This window comes from Mesoplodon densirostris, chromosome 3 (assembly GCF_025265405.1).
Source record: "Mesoplodon densirostris isolate mMesDen1 chromosome 3, mMesDen1 primary haplotype, whole genome shotgun sequence".
NCBI lineage: Eukaryota > Metazoa > Chordata > Mammalia > Artiodactyla > Ziphiidae > Mesoplodon > Mesoplodon densirostris.
In genome coordinates, this window is record NC_082663.1 from 111,426,982 (window position 1) to 111,447,402 (window position 20,421).

The 20,421-nt window shown below is 37.4% G+C and overlaps 1 protein-coding gene across 5 annotated transcripts in view; it reads right to left on the reverse strand.

Moving 5' to 3' along the window:
* RAPGEF6 (Rap guanine nucleotide exchange factor 6) overlaps positions 1-20,421 on the reverse strand; it is a 228,136-nt gene that overhangs the window by 58,828 nt on the left and 148,887 nt on the right. For all 5 annotated transcript variants that reach the window (XM_060093317.1, XM_060093318.1, XM_060093316.1 and 2 more), the window contains 5 exons: positions 19,070-19,234; positions 15,559-15,666; positions 13,707-13,910; positions 10,183-10,291; positions 1,428-1,668 (listed from right to left, as the gene is read on the reverse strand). In XM_060093317.1, coding sequence (XP_059949300.1) covers positions 1,428-1,668; positions 10,183-10,291; positions 13,707-13,910; positions 15,559-15,666; positions 19,070-19,234 — 827 coding nt within the window. The remainder of the gene's footprint in view (positions 1-1,427; positions 1,669-10,182; positions 10,292-13,706; positions 13,911-15,558; positions 15,667-19,069; positions 19,235-20,421) is intronic.

The following is a 20,421-nucleotide window of genomic DNA, read 5'->3' on the forward strand; positions in this document are numbered from 1 at the left end:
CTTCACTTACTTATCTATCATGCTTCATCTTTAGGTGTGCACTGAGAAACACAGTCTACTCAAACCTACCAAGCTTGCTCCTGCCTTTGTACACATCAAAACATTTATCACCCTGTAATGGACCACTTGCCTAGTTTTCCCTTTTAGATGATCAACTCATGCAGGGCAAGAAACTTGTTCTACTTTCAGTATTTCTGTCTCTGGATATTGTGCCTATTTTATAATAAATGTGTGAAGAATAAAGGGTTCCTGCTATGAATTCCTTAAAGGCAGGAACTTACCTCTTTCCAGCTCTATAATTATCATCTGGAACAGTGTCAAAAACTCTCAGGAGCCCCAAATTAAGTATTTTCTTTGAATATGCTTTCTTTTTTTTTTTTTCCCACTGATCCACCATCTTAATTCAACAAATACTGAGTGACTACTATGTGCTAAGTACTGTATTTGATTAGAACGTTTGTGATTACTTTAGAAAGTAGATAATATAAAATATACACAGATATAATATATACTAGAGTAATTCCAAGTCATGACCCTGTATTCATTTTATCAGCAGTTTACAGGCCTTAATTTACATTTAAGTTCCTGAAGTTTTACTCAGTTTTGGTGACATTTCATTTTGAAAATAGAAATAAATTTGATTAAAAAGGTCAGCTTTAGAATTCAGGAGGGAATAAATAGGGCAATAAGAGAAAGATGATTTAAAAGGCAAAAAAACAGGGCTTCCCTGGTGGCACAGTGGTTAAGAATCCACCAGCCAATGCAGGAGATATGGGTTCGAGCCCTGGTCTGGGAAGATCCCACATGCCATGGAGCAACTAAGCCCGTGCACCACAACTACTGAGCGTGTACTCTAGAGCCCGCGAGCCACAACTACTGAGCCCGCATGCCACAACTACTGAAGCCCGCATGCCTAGAGCCCGTGCTCCACAACAAGAGAAGCCACCGCAATGAGAAGCCCACGCACTGCAACAAAGAGTAGCCCCCGCTCGTCACAACTAGAGAAAGCCCACACGCAGCAACAAAGACCCAATGCAGCCAAAAATAAATAAAATATTTTTTTTTAAAAAGGCAAAAAAATAGTATCAGTGAATATGTCCCAAGTTTTAAGGTATTCAAATTTGTAGATCAAGGGACTGATACTAGACCAAAAATATACAAAAAAAGATTTCATAGAATAAAACGAGCAATCTTTTCTAAAATTCAAAACAAGGCTAATGGAAGAATACACAATCTAACAATGGTAACTTCTTGGAAGTGATGAGGAGACATTTAGAATTTACTCTTACTTATTTATGGATTGCTTATAGATTTTATGATGCAATAGTTGTATAAAAAACAAAACTGACCCAAAACTTCCCTTCTCCCACAAAAATCTTTACAGTCAATAGGAAAATGCCTACATGTCTAAGATTGCTGTTACCTACCTAAACAGTTTTGGAGGCAAGATACTAAACCGTGTTTTATCCAAAATTTTCCTGATTTTGTTTCTTCCACCTGAAACAGTATTTGCTTTTATTTTCTTGTTTCCTTTCTCCTGTGATATCTGTTCAATATCTCCTGGTACATCCTGGATTGAGTGGCGATTACTTTTTTTTTCAGCAATTTTGGGAATATGAGGAACACCAGATTTCTCTTGTTCGGTCCTAGTAAGTAACTCTTTGAACACTGTGGAAATAAATAAATAAAACTGTCATTTCTTTTCTTCTCATTAGAAAGTTTTTTTTATCCACAACAAATTTAAAAAATAAACATAGTTGCTTTCTATCACTGGGCCTTTCACAGCCTCATCCATTAAAACTCATTTCATTACGAAATTTATACTCACCCTTTATTAATCAGCTATATCCATTTTTCAGCTTTTATACCTACCTGACTGTACTTATGATGTTGTCCAATAGTGATAAAAGAAATTCACTGGGGAAAAAAGAAATGAAGCAGGCAGACTGCCATCATGTTTCAAAAGCCCAAGGTTCCTATTTAGGTAATAAGCAGTATAATATAATTGCTAATCAACCCAGATTTTACAGAAATCGATATTTAGATTCTATTATTTACATGTTATCCCTCATCATTTGAGATTAGATATAAGTACTATAAGTCAGGCCCTGTTTTGTAAAATTTAGCCATCAACAAAATGGAAAGAGCTCTGCTGGACCCGCTTTTACCAGAAACAAATAGTACTAAATTTTGTAATATATGACAATTTCCTCAAAGTAACATCTGTGAGACTTAATTCTGTAGAGTGAAAGCCACTAAGCATTCACTACAGTGGTCTGAAGTAAAAAACCAAGCATTTGTAGATAACTTTCTATCAATCCTAAGTCTGGTGAGTTATACTTCATCCTTAAGGAAAGTGCAAGCACAGTGGGGCATCTGCCTTTCCAGCAATCTCTTTGCCTAGATCCAGGCAAGCTTATGAAAAGCACAGTTTCTGGGCTTCCCTGGTGGTGCAGTGGTTGAGAGTCCACCTGCCAATGCAGGGGACACGGGTTCGTGCCCCGGTCCGGGAAGATCCCACATGCCGCGGAGTGGCTGGGCCCGTGAGCCATGGCCGCTGAGCCTGCGCGTCTGGAGCCTGTGCTCCGCAACGGGAGAGGCCACAACAGTGAGAGGCCCGTACCACACACACACACACAAAAGAAAAGCACAGTTTCTGTCTTCAAGATAATGGAAATCTTTGGGAGTCACCTTTCAAAGCTACCTTGCTTGATTAAAATATAGTAAATTCTTTTCAGTCGTCTTAAAATTTTTCACTATTTTAAGCCACGTGGTAAAAATAAAAATGCTTTTTTGAGTTAAAATCAAGATACTCATCCAATCAAAAAATATTTACTGACCTATGAACACGTCAAGCACTATGCTAGATGTTTGCAGATTCCTCCTGTTGTGAAACATAGTCAGTCAAAGATATATGGTATGGAGAGAACATAACGCGAGGAACTAGTTAAGAGAGCAAGAAAGGGAAAATTGTCCTTCATTAAGTCACGGTGTTAAGAAGAGATCAGTAAAGTGAGGTGTTTTTTTTTTTTTTTTTTTTTGCGGTATGCGGGCCTCTCACTGTTGTGGCCTCTCCCGTTGGGGAGCAACAGGCTCCGGACGCGCAGGCTCAGCATCCATGGCTCATGGGCCTAGCCTCTCTGCGGCATGTGGGATCTTCCCGGACCGGGGCACGAACCCGTATCCCCTGCATCGGCAGGCGGACTCTCAACCACTGTGCCACCAGGGAAGCCCGGAGTGAGTTGATTTTAACTAGGCAAAGGGAGAAGAAGGATTAATTCTAGGTAGAGGAAATCTCAAGTTTAAAGTACCTGTGGTAGAAGGAAAATTCAAGAAAATGAAGACGACTGAAGAACAAGGTAGAGAAAGGGCTTGATAATGCTATGGGGTAAGGTGTCTGAATTTTCTGTTAAGAGCAACAGGAAATCTCTGGGCAGCAGATATCCCTGGCTGCAGTGTGTATGTAAGGTGACTCAAGAGTGTAAAAAGTAGTTTATATCTTCACTGGACTTGTGTATATAAGTAAAAATCTGCAGAACTTGTGATTTGTAGATAAAGAAATGATTGTGTTAAACTAAAAAAAAAATAGTGAGGGACAAAAATTAATGTCAGTAAGCAAATATAATTATAATACCATTAAACATCAATATCAGATATAATATATGAACCAAAAATGAAGCTGTCCAAGAATTAATAAAAGAAATGTTTAATAAATTTGACTACACAAAGATTAAAGATTTCTCTCTCTACATATATGTTATGTGTGTATATGTATTTACACACACAACCCAAAACAAATGAACAAACAAGGAAAGTCAAAAGACAACTAGGGGGCTTCCCTGGTGGCGCAGTGGTTGAGAGTCCACCTGCCGATGCCGGGGACACGGGTTCATGCCCCGGTCCGGGAAGGTCCCACGTGCCGCGGAGCGGCTGGGCCCGTGAGCCATGGCCACTGAGCCTGCCCGTCCAGAGCATGTGCTCCACAGTGGGAGAGGCCACAACAGTGAGAGGCCCACGTACCGCAAAAAAAAAAAAAAAAAAAAGACACCTCGGGAAAAAATTTGCAACCCTTAACACCAAGAGATACTGTTATTTATTTATAAGGCATTCAAACAAATCAATAAAAGATGAGTAACTCAACATGAAAATGGACAAATGAAGACTGTTCATAAAGAAGAAATGTTCGCACATTAAAAAAGTGCTCAACTTCCTTCATTATTAAAGACTGTATATCAGAAACTGTAAAGTTGATTATACCCACTGCAGAGGCATTCTTATACATTGATGAATGAAGCGTACATAGATGGGGAAACTTTTAGAAAGTAAAACCGCAGTAACTATAAAAGTAATTCCACTGTGAGGAATTTATCTTATAGCTGTATCTATATAAACATAAAAGATAAGTACAAAGGGTTATTACATCATTGTAAACAGCAAAAACTATAAACAACCTAAAACATCCATCAATATGACATCAGATCAATAGATTATGATAATAGTGTAATGGAATTCGATGCAATAACAATTACACAAGAAGTAAACCTGTATGAACTGCTGTGGAAAGGTATAGAATATTGTACACAATATGGTCCCACTGAGTGTCTTTCTTTAGTATTGTAATTTGCAAAACATGCATGTATTACTTTTATTAAACAATTAAAATGCTAATAATAAAATTATCTGAGTGGTGGGATTTTTAAAGATGTTAGGAAGTTGTGAAAAGTAAGACGAATGGATGAATGAAAACTCCAGAGCAGGAAGAGGGTAAACTGAGATTGCCAGTTGTTTTCTTCTCTGGGGACACTTGCTGATCTAAATATAAACAGAAGGTGAGGCTCAGGTAGAAGGACTCTACTAGAGCAAAGAGAAGTTTTGATGGCTGCAAGTACTGCCAAGAAAATTGGAATACAGAGAGGCACCAAAGCAGTGTCATTTTTCTTCATGAGATATCTCTATTAGTAAGACAAGGCATGAGGCTGGAAATTTCTTAGAATCTCATAGTACTCAGGAGACAAAGTCACACAACAGAGAGAGACTTCCAACAAACACACAACAGATTTATCTGCTCGGGGTGGGAGGCTAAAGAGCTAAGCTCAAAATCTCTGAAGGGAAAAACTTACAAAAAAAGGAGACAGAAAGGTACCAGATTCTGAATCAAGGGATTGGAGGTGGGGGAGGAGGTAGGAGGGCAAGGTTGAATAAGCAGAGTGAAATTTCCCACAATCTCTCAGTGGTTAGAGACAAAGTTCCATTAGAGGAGGGGCCTACATCATGCACATGACAAGTCTCTCAACTTGAAACCCAATGGACACAGTCTAAGTAATTCTGCAACCCAGCCTGACCCAGCTCAATTCTCCTTACCCTATGTGATTAAACAGAGGAAATGGCAAATCCTATCTGTGAGAAAATACTAATTTCACTACTAAGGTTCCTTTATATACAAAGTACAGCATACAATAAAAATTTTAAGACTCACAAAGAAAATAGCCAGAGGGAAAAACAGAATAAAAGATAATCCAAATGTTACAGTTAACACACAAGGACTTTATAATAACCATTATAAATATATTAAAGAACATAGAGGAAAAGAGATAAAATGGATGAAAAAATGAAGAAAAAGATGAAGAAGTGCAACAGAGAACTGGAGATTCAAGTGGATATTCCAGAACTGAAAAATAGCTAAAATTAAATTCAGTGCATGCATTTATCAGTGGACTGGATACAGCAGAAAATAGGATTACTTTCTTAAACACAGGTCATTACAAAATACCCAAACTGAAAGAAAGAAAAAATTGGAAAGAATAGAACAGAATCTAAGAGATAGATGGGACGCAAATCTTCTAACATATAAGTAACTGATTTCCCACATGGGAGGGAAAGAAAAAGGGGCAGTAGTAATTAATAATGGCCATGAAAATTTGAAAACTGATAAGCAAACAACAATGCACAAATTCAAATGCTGAGCAAACCCCATACAAAATAAATACAAAGAAAACTGTGACGAATCCTTGTTACAGTTAAAATTGCTGTGAGTCGTATTTGCATCCTATGGGAAATGCTAGTATTTTTGTTTAGCCTTCTGCAGATTGTGGTTCCAGTGTTCAATTTTCAAAGCCTCTGCAGTGCTATACAGATCTGTCCACTTTGTACCACCTAGTGGTCAGTCTGGGACCTGAGTAGAGGTCTACTTGGGCCAGTTCTCAAAGTCTATGATATGATAAATAGGATCAGATTCATGCACCTACAGGATGGGGGTGAGCCCAGGATTTCATAAACAATTTTATGGGGTTGTTTTCTCCATCTTAGTTATCAACCTGGTACTTTCTAGTTCCTTAGGCCTCCTTTTTTGGACCTCTAGAGGGAAACTGTCCACTGCAGTGCCTTAGGGGTCAAGCAGAGGGGGACAGAGAGAGTGGGGGAAAAAAGCAGTGACACTGGCTTTGTTGTCTTGGAGCCACTGCTTCACTAAAGGGTGAGGAACATTTTGTCACTCAATGCCACTGGATTGCTTGGAGGCTGGGGCCTGAGAATATGGAGAAAACAAGAGTGAAAAAAAAAAAATCTGTGGGAATCCCCCTCTGTCTGAGCTTTAGGAGTTTCCTTTCCCATTCCTTAAGTCAGGCTGCTTCAGGGTCCTTCTAGGTCTGCACCATAATATTCACATCCAGGTTTCATGTTGCCTTGAGTCCAGTCCAGGGGATACTGGAGTGAAAAAAAATGGTAAATTCACTTCTGGTGGTGGTACTTTGAATTCTCTGAGTTCTCAAACAGATGGATCATGATTTTTGTTTAAGTTTTATTGTTGAGTTCAGTGGGAAATGAAGGGTAGCATGTGTTTACTCCATCTTAACTGGAACTAGAATCCTTAATTTGCTTTTTATCTTCAGGGACATAAGGACATATCAAATAGCACCTTAAAGTCTGTGTTTGATATTCTGGAGCTCCTACAGTTCTGTTTCTGTTGGTTGTGGCTTAAAATGATTTTTCAGAGGGTCTCACAAAGTTTGATTGTTTGACTCCATATTTGGAAACTTATTTTTTACAAATAACAGGCTGCTGCTAGCATCTTCTAAAGAGGATTTCTATTTTCTTTTGCCAGGTACTGGAGACCTAGGGCCAGGTCAAAACTTGAGGTTCTTCTGAGTTGTCTAGAGTACAGTCCACATTCTCTTCAGAGTTAGATACTCAAGTTCTCAATCAGGAACAAATGTTGTTATGATAGAGTGTTCTGGCCTTTGGTAGGCTCTACACTACAAACCTTCTCTCAGCAGCTCCTTCTCTCAGCTACATTCTATGGATGGGAAAATAGCCCTGGGGAAAAAAACATCCTTTGGCGGGGTACAGTCTCAGGATGAGTGGTAAGGGATTTGACACATCCAGAGTTTGTGCTTTTAACAGGTGCAGGATTCCAACTCTTTCACCTTTTCCTGGGAGCCTATTGCCAAAAAAAAGCTCAGTCTCTCAGTTGCTTTTTCTGTACTGGTAAATGCTCCAGGGCAGATATGGCTCCAGTTTACCTCTTTAAGGTCTAACTTCTCTGTTCAATGGCAGGCAGCTCTTCACTAGCCAGCTCCTTTAGCTGTTCTCAGTCAATACTAGAAACAGAAGACAAGTTTTTTAAACTAATTTTGCTCAGATTATATAGGTGGTCCTTTGAATTGGGAGTCACATCTTTCTTTCATTCTGGAATGGCCTCTGCCACTGTTTCCTAAATACTTTCTTCTTCACTTTTTCTTTTAGATCTCTTGGAATAGTGCTCAATTGCATTTTGTCTTTTTTTGCTCTATAAGGTTGATTTTCTCAAGTTACCTATTCCTTCTACTGTATGCTTCTGTCTTTTCTACTAAAATATGTCTTTGCATATTTAAAATAACCCCAAGAGGCATTTTTCTCAGTGACTGTCTATTTTCCAAATATCCTGTTCTTGTTTTAAGGAATTAATTTTTAAATCTTTCTGTGCAGAGTTCCAGAAATGGTTTTCTTCTCCTCCTCAGATTAACTATTTTCTCCAAAATCTGTAAGCTCACTTACTAGGTTCTTTACCATCACCCCTCAAAAATCCTGGCTCTCTTATAACTGGTGATCCCTTGCTGTCAGTTCTAATTAACACAAAATGACCAAGTACCCAGTATCATCTAAACAAATCTGTTTTCTGGTCACAGCTTGTCTTTTTGTAGGTGTTCTGACTGTGAATTCCATGCAGGATGACCTAACCACTCAACTTTGCTTCATGATAATGCCAGAGTTAGTGGGACTTTATTCCAGGTACCACATCTAGACTAAAATGCTCCATTTCAACAAATTTTCTACTAATATTTCTTTGAAATACTGTTTGGTGTTTTTTGCATGGGGAGAATGTTGGCTGATTACACTCTGGCTGGGGCAAGGAAGGAGGTCTTGAGGGTACAGGCCACCTTCTGTAGCACCACGTAGCTCCCACACTCTGCAACATCCAATCTAGGGTTCTGTTGGGCAACTGCTTCTCACCATCCAAAGAGTTCAGAGGTTGTGGTTTCTCTTCCTCTTGCAGCCTTCAGATCAATTTTGTCTCCCAGGGTCCATGTTGGTAACCACTACATTATACTACCTCTATGTTTTTATACACAGCCACATTTGATACTAGTAATTATTATGTGCCAGGAACAAAAAAAGTTTAAAGGTACCGATGCTTATAAGTACCCTACAAGGACTTCCCTGGTGGCGCACTGGTAAAGAATCCGCCTGCCAATGCAGGGGACATGGGTTCGAGCCCTGGTTTGGGAAGATCACACATGCCACAGAGCAACTAAGCCCATGTGCCACAACTACTGAAGCCTGCGCACCTAGAGCCTGTGTTCCACAACAAGAGAAGCCACTGCAATGAGAAGCCTGCACACCGCAATGAGGAGTAGCCCCTGCTCGCTGCAACTAGAGAAAGCCCATGCACAGCAATGAAGACCCAACGCAGCCAAAAAATAATAATAAAAAAAGAACCCTATGAAACAGAGCTGGAGAAACTGAATAGAGAGACTAAACAATATGCTTTAAGTGTCAGAGCAACCTCTGCTTTCATATTTTTCAAAATCAGAATCCTTTTATTTTAACCCAGAAGCTGATACTTCTAGATACTAGTCCAAAGTCTAGGAAATCCAAAAACTGTTAAGGTTTAATTATTCTTTGCTAAACTTATATAATATTTGGAAATTGCCAATAGACTGTTATATGCCAGATTTAGCATGATGTAATTCAGTGAAAGGGACTCAAGTGAAAAGAGGAAAAACACCAAATGTTTCATTTTTCATTATGACTAAGTGCAGGATAAGGAGGAGTCAAAGTGGGGGGAAAACACACACACACACACGTCCTTTTCCATAGGCACAGTTTTAAAATTCAACTCTTATTCCTCAAATTTCAACCTAAATGATGTAGAGAAATTTTTTTCCTTCCTACTTTATAAGGACTCTTAAATTTTCTTTGATAGTTTTTAATTGCTACACTTTTTTTTACTGTTGCCCTTCTCAGAATTTCAGAGAAAATCCTATGAAATCTAATCAAACTAAGTCACAGTCTTCCAAAAGTTAAAAAAACAAAAACCCAAATAGTAGATTAAGTTAAAAGTACAAGCTTAGTCCTTGCTTCATTCAAATAGTAACATGATCAAAACATACTATAGGAACAGTAATCAATATTTTTACAAAGAAAGGTATACTGTTATTAAAAATCGGCAACTCACTAATTAATTCAATGTTTTACTCAATTTATTTCCATGAAACAGCTAATCTGGCATTCATATTATTATTTGAGAAAGCTAGCTAAAACATTAGAAGTAGACTGATTTGCACATTAGCAGGGAGAAAAAAAGCCTGACTATGACTTCTCAGTTTCATTCAGATCAATCTAACTTTCATTCAGTATCTCCAGGCAAAGTACAGTACATAACAGATACTCAGTAGACATTTCATAAATGACTAAGTGTAGTTGTACACCTATTTTAAAACTAAGATTTCAAAGTAATTAAATACAAATAAAAATTCTAGAATACAGAATACTATATCTCAGCACTAAAGATCCTAAAAATGTTAAAAAAGCTTAGATAGAAACATGTTTTAAGTATTTTTACTATCCTCCCTTTCACTGCAGTGATTCTTTTCTTTTGTGTCACTAAAGAAAAGGGCTCAGATAGTTTTTGACAACAAAACTCACCAAAAATGTTGGTCTTTACAGTAAGCGCAAGATGAGTATTATTCCTCAAAATTTCGAGGGCCTTCACAAACGTTATATTCTCAAAGTTTTGTCCATTTACTTCCATTATCTTGAGAAAAGTGTTTGAAAAATACAAATTAAGACAAAAACAGTATTAGTTATTTCTGCAATCTTAAGTTTAATGGTGAAAAAATAAAACTTAAATAAAATGCACCTATGTGTGAACAATGGTTATCTCTATGAGTAGTGGAATTACTATCTAATTTTTTTTCTCTGTATTGTGGTATTTTCCTAAATCTCTACTACAAACATTTTTTTTTTAAAGTTCATTCCCGGGCTTCCCTGGTGGCGCAGTGGTTGAGAGTCCGCCTGCCGTTGCAGGGGACACGGGTTCATACCCCGGTCCGGGAAGATCCCACATGCCGCAGAGCGGCTGGGCCCGTGAGCCATGGCCGCTGAGCCTGTGCTCCGCAATGGGAGAGGCCACAACAGTGAGACGCCTGTGTACTGCAATTAAAAAAAAAAAAAAAGTTCATTCCCTCTGGGATCATACTAGAAAAAAGATTTTTTTTAAACATAATGCTTTATATATGAAGGAAAAATTTTAATTGTGTCAGATCAGCTCATAAAAATTATCACCTGTGTGTGTATGTACAAATTTTAGTGAAGTATTCTAAATGCAAATTTACTGCATTTGAAAGAGAGATAAATTCATTTACAAGTGGTAAATACATCTAATATCATTTCCTGCCGCTGACTGAATCAGGCAATCAAAAAGCAACAAGCAGGGCTTCCCTGGTGGCACAGTGGTTGAGAGTCCGCCTGCCATTGCAGGGGACACAGGTTCATGCCCCGGTCCGGGAAGGTCCCACATGCCGCGGAGCGGCTGGGTCCGTGAGCCGTGGCCGCTGAGCCTGCAAGTCTGGAGCCTGTGCTCCGCTACGGGAGAGGCCACAACAGCGAGAGGCCCACGTACCGCAAAAAAAAAAAAAAAAAGCCACAAGCACAACTGTGATGGGGTCTTGTTCCATTTGACACTGCTGATCACTCACATCAGGGCTTCACAAACTTGGCTACACCTCAGAATCATCAGGAAGCTTATTCAAAAAGTGCTAATTCCAAGGAAAAAGGATAAAGAGATAAACACAATGAGAAAAAAAAGGCAGCACAGAGGACAGATCTCAAGGATTGACACGAAGATTTCAAAAGGATAAAAAACAGTGAGAAACAAAATATTAGGAAAAGAAAAAGAAAAAAAAAAACCACAGAAGTAAAATCCCCAGAGTTCAAAAAAGTCTTCAGTCTACATACTGAAATGGATCATCTAGTACCAGGCAAAAAAATAAATAAATAAAGAGATTAAAAAAAAAAAAAGATCCCATGAAAATTCTGAATTCCAAAGACTTAGAACAAAGACTCTATAAGGATCACTGTGGGAGTTGGGGTGGGGGGAGGAGAACCAGCAGTACCTAGAAAAGAAAAATAAAGGATGGTTTGCACTTCTTTTGGGCCACACTAAGTGATGTGATACTTTTCTGTGACTTCAATGTTCTGAGGGAAGAATGACTGTGATAAAAGATTTTTACACTCCATTGAACAAAAAAGTATCATCAAGACATGTAAGGACACATCAAGTTATACTACTCATTTACCCTTTTTGAAAAAAGTACTAGAAAAGGTACTAGAAGTATTATAAGACAATCGTGAGATAAAATAATGGGGACATATGGGCATAGATGAAGTGGAGGTGATCAATGAAATCAGTAAGGCAGGTGCAAATATCTAAATGATTGTTAATAATAAGCTTATGAAACTTAATGCAAATGTCAAAGTACTCTTAAAAGAGAACATCCATAATGTTAAAAAATGACTTATAATCTAGATCTAAAATCTCAGATAATTTCAACCATACTTGGGAGGACTGAGGGAAGAAGTAAAAACATGATAAATTTCTCTCCTCTGTCAGGAATGAAATCACTGGATTTTTCTTTTTTTTTTTTTTCTTCCTGTGAAGAACGAGATTCTTAAATATGTTTACCAAAAAATACCAGAACAATAAATATAATGACTCCAGGTTCCTTGCTACTAGATATTCTTAATGAGTAGTCTGAGTAAGGTCCAGAAATCTCTATTCTATAAAACTCCCTTAGGGGAAGAAGGGTATCGTTAAAACTTTGTATCAGAGTTTCTTTTCTAAAATTACATCATTTTCTAAATTTTAAAATATTTTATTACGATATACATTTTACTTATTATGTGAGAGTTTCTTAACCCCTTGCACTATTAATATTTGGTCTGGATAACTCTGTTGTGGTGGCTGCTTTGTCACGGGATGTTGTAGGCTCTTTAGCAGTATCCCTGGCCTCTGTCCACTAGATGCCAACAGTAATTCCCAAGTCATGACAATCAAAAATAACTCCAGACATCACCAAATGTCTCCTGGGTGACAAAATTACTGCTGGTTGAGAGCCACCATCCTGAAGTGTAGACCTTTTCATAATGTGAATGCGCTCTTTTTGTTGGCCTCGTGGCATGCGGGATCTTAGTTCCTTGACCAGGGATCGAACCTGTGCCCGCTGCAGTGGAAGCATGGACTCTTACCCACTGAACCACCAGGGAAGTCCCTGTGAATGCCCTCTTAATTTAAAAAAATGACAGTATGGTTTGGTTAAAAGTAAAATAAAGTCACATTCTAAATGAACGTATGAACAAACCAAAATTTTTAAGTGGAACAAATTCAGCTTCCCAAGTGATTCAGCTAGATGAAAAACCACTCTTTGGTGTACATGAGAATTATCTAGACTCTTCGGTGTGCATGAGAATTATCTAGAGAGCTTTGTTCAAAATACAGATTTCCAGTCTTCATCTCTGCAGAATGTGATTAATATGATTACTAAGACTGAGGTGGATCTAGGAATTGTATTTTTTAGTAAAAAGGCTGTCCATAATCTCATTTTTGAAATATATTGTTCTATAGTTAACTAATGCCTACATGGAGAGAATAAATCCCTATCAACTTACTCCCAGTGTCTCCTTCCTTTTCCTAGTCCCTCAGCCAGCTCACTCTGCTTATGGATGTAGTTCTGTTACCATATTAACATTATTTAGACCAAAACCATCATTTGTGGTAATCTTAGGCCACTTACAGTAGGGATAGAAGTGCTTACTCCTTTACAACATGCAAGGGTAGGGTGCTAATTCTCATATGGACCTTTCTGGAATACTGTGAAGTTGCCAACTGATAGAGGTCCTAATCCTTGGAGGATATGCAAGACCATTCAGGTTGATAGTGGCCAGACTACCATGCTGTTTCTGGACGTACTATATCAAATTCACCATTAAAAGGAATGCATATATGACAAAGACATTTTTAAAATAAACGATTTAAAAAATACTACCTCTAAAAAGAAGCTTAAAAATACTTCCTAAAATTTACCATGCTTACTTGAAGAAATATCAGATGAGGAAAAAAGAAGCACACCTATTACTTATAAAAAGGCTTTAAGTGGTTGTTATTTACTTACCTGATCACCACGTTTCAGTCCTGCATCAGCAGCTTTGCTACCAGGTTCTACACCTTCAACAAAAATACCAAATGCCTTCTCACTTCCTCCATTTAGGCTGAAATGCAGAGGGGACTCCCGGGAAGCCTTTTGCAGCACAACCTGTCTCCACTTAGCCTTTGCAGCACAGGCAATATTCAATAACCGGAGATGACCATTCATTTTCTAGAAAGTAGAAAGGGGTAAGGTATATATAAGTGAATATATTTATTCCTATAGGCTTTTAAAAATCACCTAAAATTATTAGAATTAGAGCTATATCTAAAATATAGAGGAAATAAAGAATATATAAATAGGGGTAAATAAAACTGAAGGAGGGAAACATTCCACCCTAGAGCACTCTCAAGAATAAGATCTCTTAATATGATTTTTTAAAAGTTTCTAGAAAAGGTTAGAAAAGATTTCAAAGTGATGTCTCATTTAGAGAGGGATGACAAAAAAAATTTCTTCTTCATTTTCTGAACCTTACTAATACACAATCTGTTATTACCATCTTGCTTATCTCCTGGCTGTTACACAAAACCAGAATCTTTTTAAACCTTTATATAAAACCTTAAAGGACCTGAACCACCTTCCCAACATTGTCTAACATTCAAAGACACATTCAAGTCTCCATCTCTTCTAGAAATATTATTCTTATATTATTTTAGATCTTCCTATATGATTTTAGATCTTCCTTAAACTTCGTAATATTCTAACTTTCAGGTTCTAATATCAGTTTAATATTTAACTATTCTCAAATAGTGTACTAAGTAAATCTCATGTCTATAACAAGCTAAATTTTTTTCAGGGTAGGAACCAAGTCTTACACCTGTTGTGATCCTATATAACAGCTTGGAGTATAAAGTAGAATTCAATAAATACTTGATGACTGACTCGATTACTGCGGAAAAAAATCCCATGATTGTAAGGCAGTTTCTATTTTCCATAAGCCCCTTGAATATTTACATAGCCAGCACTGGAAGAGCCTCTATGGATCTCTTAATCAAGTTCCCTGTTCATTCCCCCCATTTCACATAGAGCAGATGTGCTGCTGAAAAGGCTACAGGAACCAAGAGGTAAGTAAAGGCACAAAAAAATCTGCCAATTTCCCCCTCTTTATTCAACTTAATCCACTTGTACTATATGAGTAATAACAATGGTTCTTGAAAATTTGCTATGTGCCAGGTTTTGCCGGCAGATTCTTATGTTTATTAACTCACTAAAATCCTCACAACAATCTCAACAATCTAGAGGCTACTGTCTATAAAATAAGACAACTGAGGCATATAAGGTTGGACAACTTGTCCAAGTTCACATATGCACCAAGTGGTGAAGTCTGAATGTTAATTCAGGCAATCTGACTCCTGAGCTGCATTATTATTTACTTCCTAAAATTTCAAGTTTCTTGGAGCAGACAAACCAGTTGTAGTTCAAAGTTTTATATCTAACAGGGAGAATAAAATGGATTTATAAATAGCTACCATGAAAGTTAAGAAGACCTTGAGGGTATTAATCATAGGTGTTGTATATTAATAACAAGTGAAATCACATGCAGAAGGGAGACTTAGAAAGTCTAAAGTAGATCTGATAAAGTATGTGTATTTGTATGCCTAAATCAGTGAAGACTGTGGAAGAAGCATGATTTTTGTTTGGGCTGAAGTAGCAGAGGATGAACAGAAGTCTAGAATACAGATTTAGAAGTTCTCAGAACAGGCAATCAAGACACAGGAGAAGATGAAAGCTGTTCTGAGTTGCTATTCTTCGGGGGTGGGGTGAGAGGTTGGTAAAAATCCCTAAACTCTGAAGAAGATAAAATTCTTCTGAGCCTTACTGTATCTTCCAGATTTTTTTCAAATTCCTCCAGAAATCGAGTCATAGCAGGATCACCTTCAAAATCATTAAAATGATTATTTACCCATAATAATACAATCCGTGTTACCTGCGGAAACATGGAAGAGGCAGCATACGATTATACGAGAGGCATTCTTTCTGCAAAAGTAGCTTCCAAAAGCATGTCTTAAACCCAGGGGGAATTGAGTTTTATGGCTAATCCCTTTGCCCACCTGCTCACCCACAAAAGGCTCATTCTAACAGAGAGGCATGTTTTAGTTTGAGCTTTTGCTTCCTTACGTACACAAGTAACAGAGAAAGCCAAGACTCTACCTTCACTGAAAAAACAAGCCTGTATACTAACATGTAAGAAGTACATGGGATGTATATTTTGGACAGTATCTTAACCCGCAGGCTACCAAGAGCAGGCAAATGTCAAAAGTGTTTCTTTAGCTGATAACATGTTTCACCAAAATTATAATAAAAATCTGAAACTTCCTTCGTAAATACTGTATATTTTCAAAGTTGTGAACTGATTTATTACTTTGTGCCACAGATTAACAGAAAAGTTAAAAACTAACAAATGGAGGTTGAATTAAATAATGTGTCTACAGGGAACTCTACTCAGTGCTTTGTGGTGACCTAAATGCAAAGGAAATCCAAAAAAGAGGGGATATATGTACACATATGCCTGATTCACTTTGCTGTACAGCAGAAATACAACATTGTAAAGCAACTACACTCCAATAAATATTAATAATAATAAAAAGCTTCTGAATATTAAGAAAAGACACAGGAGCCAAAATAAGATCAAAAGAAATAAGCCAGAGAATTTTCCAAAATCTAAAAAAAAAAAAAAAAGGAAAAAAAGAAGTGCCTAACAATGTAAGTAATTTAAGTCATATACTTTTAAAATTGTGGTAAAATATACATAAAATCCACCATTTTAACCACTTTAAAGTGTACAATTCAGTGGCATTTAGCACATTCACAATTGTGTACAACCGTCCCCACTATTAGTTCTAGAACATTTTCATCACCCCAAAAGAAAACCCCATTCCCAATAAGCAGTCACCTCCCATTCTACCCTTCTTCCAGCCCCTAACAGCCACTACTTACTTGCTTTTCTGTCTCTGTGATTTGTCTACCTGGATACCTCATACAATATGTGATCTTTTAAGACTGGCTTCTTTGTCTTACCATAATATTTTCAAGGTTTATGCATGTTGCAGCATGTATCAGTATTTCATTTTTTTGAATGGCTGAATAATATTTCATTATATGGTATACCATATTTTGTTTATCCATTCATCAGTTGATGGACATTTGGGTTGTTTCCACTTTTTGGCCATCATCAATAGCGCTGGTATGAACACTGCTTACAAACTTGTTTGCACACCTATTAGCTCTTCTGGATATATGCTTCAGGAGTAGAACTACTGTGTTATACGATAATTCTATGTTTAACTTTTTTTTTTTTTTTTTTTGTGGTATGCGGGCCTCTCACTGTTGTGGCCTGTCCCTTTGTGGAGCGCAGGCTCCGGACGCGCAGGCTCAGCGGCCATGGCTCACGGGCCCAGCCGCTCCGCGGCATGTGGGATCTTCCCGGACCGGGGCACGAACCCGTGTCCCCTGCATTGGCAGGCGGACTCTCAACCACTGCACCACCAGGGAAGCCCTATGTTTAATTTTTTGAAGAACCGCTAAGCTGTTTTCCACAGCAGCTACACCATTTTACATTACTATAAGCAAGTATGGGAATTCCATTTTCTCCACATCAACACCCTTAAAATGCTTGTTACTTCCTTTCCTTTTTTTAAGTCATCTTAGTAGGTGTGAAGTGATCAAAACCATCACTGTGGTTTTGATTTGCAATTTCCCTAATGACATTGAACATCTTTTTCATGTGATTGCTGGTCATTTACATATCTTCTTGGGAGAAGTGTCTATTCAAGTCCTTTGTCCATTTTAAATTGTATTGTCTTTTTGGTGTTGAGTTGTAAGAGTTCTTTATACATTCTGGATACTAGACCCTTATCAGACATATGATTTGCAAATATATTCTCCTATTCCATGTGTTGTCCTGTTTTTCCTGATAGTACCTTTAATGTAGAAAAGGTTTTAATTTTGATGAAGTTCAATATATCTATTTTTTCCATTGTTCAAGGTTGTGCTTTGGGTATCATACCTAAGAAACCACTGCCTAATCCAAGGTCATGATTTTTTTTCACCCTTTCTTTTCTTTGAAGAGTATTATAGTTTTAGCTCTAATATTAGGTCTCTGATCCATTTTGAGTTAATACTGAATATGGTATAAACGTCAAACTTCATTTTTTACACATGAATATTTAGTTGTCCCTAAATCATATTTTTGTTCATTCTCTAGCATGCCTTTATTTCCTCAGCAACCTAAGTAACTATATATAATTTCAAAATCAGGGGGAAGGCAAGCCTGTAGTTTTGGACACTTGAGTTTCCTAGACGATAGAATTCCACAGTCCAACTACATCTAACTTATTTCCCTTGAAGTATAACCCAGAAAGATACACCAGGCAATTATTATTAATTATTATGGGCCTACTTTTATTTTCCTTAAAATGACTAACTTCCTACCTGTTACTGAGGTGGTTTACTGGTAGTAATGTACCAGTAGCTGAGGTATCACTATTCTTTCCATGAGAAGTACAAACACCCCATAAAATAAGGTAAGATAATCTATTTATAACAGCAAACAATGTTTAATGCAAAAAAAACAACAACAAAACTCAAAGGTAGACTAAAATAAGTTACAGCAGTGATAAATTAAGGTCAAAAAGATAAACTGTTTTAAAATGATTATAAAGTCTTTAACTCAAAAATCAATGTATTTCTGGGCTTCCCTGGTGGCACAGTGGTTGAGAGTCCGCCTGCCAATGCAGGAGACATGGGTTCGTGCCCCGGTCTGGGAAGATCCCACATGCTGCGGAGCGGCTGGGCCCGTGAGCCATGGCCGCTGAGCCTGCGCATCCGGAGCCTGTGCTCCGCAACGGGAGAGGCCACAACAGTGAGAGGCCCGCGTACAGGAAAAAAAAAAAAAAAAAAAAAGAAAGAAAAAAAAAATCAATGTATTTCTAATTCTTTTTAGATTGTTTCTAAGCCCTCTTGAAAAAATTTACTTGGTGAATATTCTTTCTAAACTATTAAATGTCTTTTAAATGTTTTACTGATCTCCTCAGTAACCACCAAGTATTTTGATAAAGTATAAAAATATTATCATCCATCTTCTGAATTTATAGCTACACCACAGCCTGCTTTCAGTTTTTGCCTTTTAAAAGGCAAAATATCCACTTTTAGCATTTTATTCTGTCATAAAAGTAACCAAGCAGAGATATGTCTATACTGATTGACTAACTTTTTAGGCAAATTGAATCTTATCAAAATAAACATTTAATTTGTCAGTTGCAAAAGGTTTTGGGGGAATAAAATTTAAAAATTAAAATCACTTTCATGCCTTTTATAATTATAAAACCAACCTTATCCCTTAAGCTGTCAATTTTAAACCATTCCAATAGTTTGGTCCCAACATCCAAAGGACTTTCAAGAAATGTTCTATATGTTAATAGGAAATCTTCTATATAAGTTGGGTCCACAATGGAATGCTCTTCTATTAAATGCATGATGAGACGCTCAGGTGTTGCCTAAAAAAGAAAAATATAGGAAGAATTAGAAAATAAACAAGTAGCTCAGGAACCAAAGAACTCCTATTGATTACTTCCTTTTGTAGCCACTCTATTACAAAGTCCTTGAAGTAAAGTTTCACCTTTAAAACCCTCAGCACTGGGAGTAGGTAGTCTCTCTAGGTTGTAGTCCACCATCACCCAGAGGTTGAGAGAGAGAAAAGGCAGAGGAATAAACATGCACAACAGCATTTACTCGGCCGTAGCTGTTTTTATTGGCATTTCATCATAGGAATGGGGGGATAATGTAATGACTGTTGCGAGTAAAGAGAAGGAAGAGGTAAGAGTTAAATTAAAGAAGTAAATAAATAAAGTTTTCTTCCAAATTTAATCATCCTTAAATTCTCTTCTGTCCCAGGCTATAGGAACAACATAGCAGCTCAAGATAGCTTGTTTTATTGTTGTTACTTCCGGGAATAGAGGTTTCCTCTTCTATGGTTTCTTCATTCTAGTTCACCAGAGGAACCAGAAGTTCTATAGATAGCTTTTACATTAACTCAGAGCTTAACTCCTTGTCTGTTTCCCAATTTATAAAAAGGAATGCAAACAACATTTATCTACTGCTCCTTCTTGAGCTTCTGAATCAATGTTAAACTTTATTACCTTAGCAGCATTTTCAAAAATGGGTACACAAAACAAATACAGAAATAAACCAGATGTTAAGCCAAATATAAAAACCAACTGTTGCCCATAACCTCAAATTTCAATTTGTTGTATTCATCCAAAGAATTTCACTGGCCAGAATTATTGCATGGCAAACACAGATTAATACTAAGTGTTCTTATTTAAGAATTTATTAAAGAATAAAAAAGGGTACCCCACTGCTAATAAGATATGTAAATCATTTCTCTAGAAGGAAGTCAGAGGAAAGGCTCTTTGAATTACCTATTTAAGGGACAAGACAACCACAGGTCATTCCTATTCTCCCACCCTCCAAAACACTCCAAGAATACCAAATTGGGTCTATCATTAAGGCAAATCACAATCTGAGTTCACTTAAATGCGGTTCTTAGATCATATATAGCTAAGTCAGGTGTGGAAATGATCAACATGTTAAAGAAAGGCCATTATTCTGATTAGCTAAATCACTGAGGCAGGATCTCTGTGGAGACTAGGCCATAGATTCAAAACTGTATTTAAAGACAAGT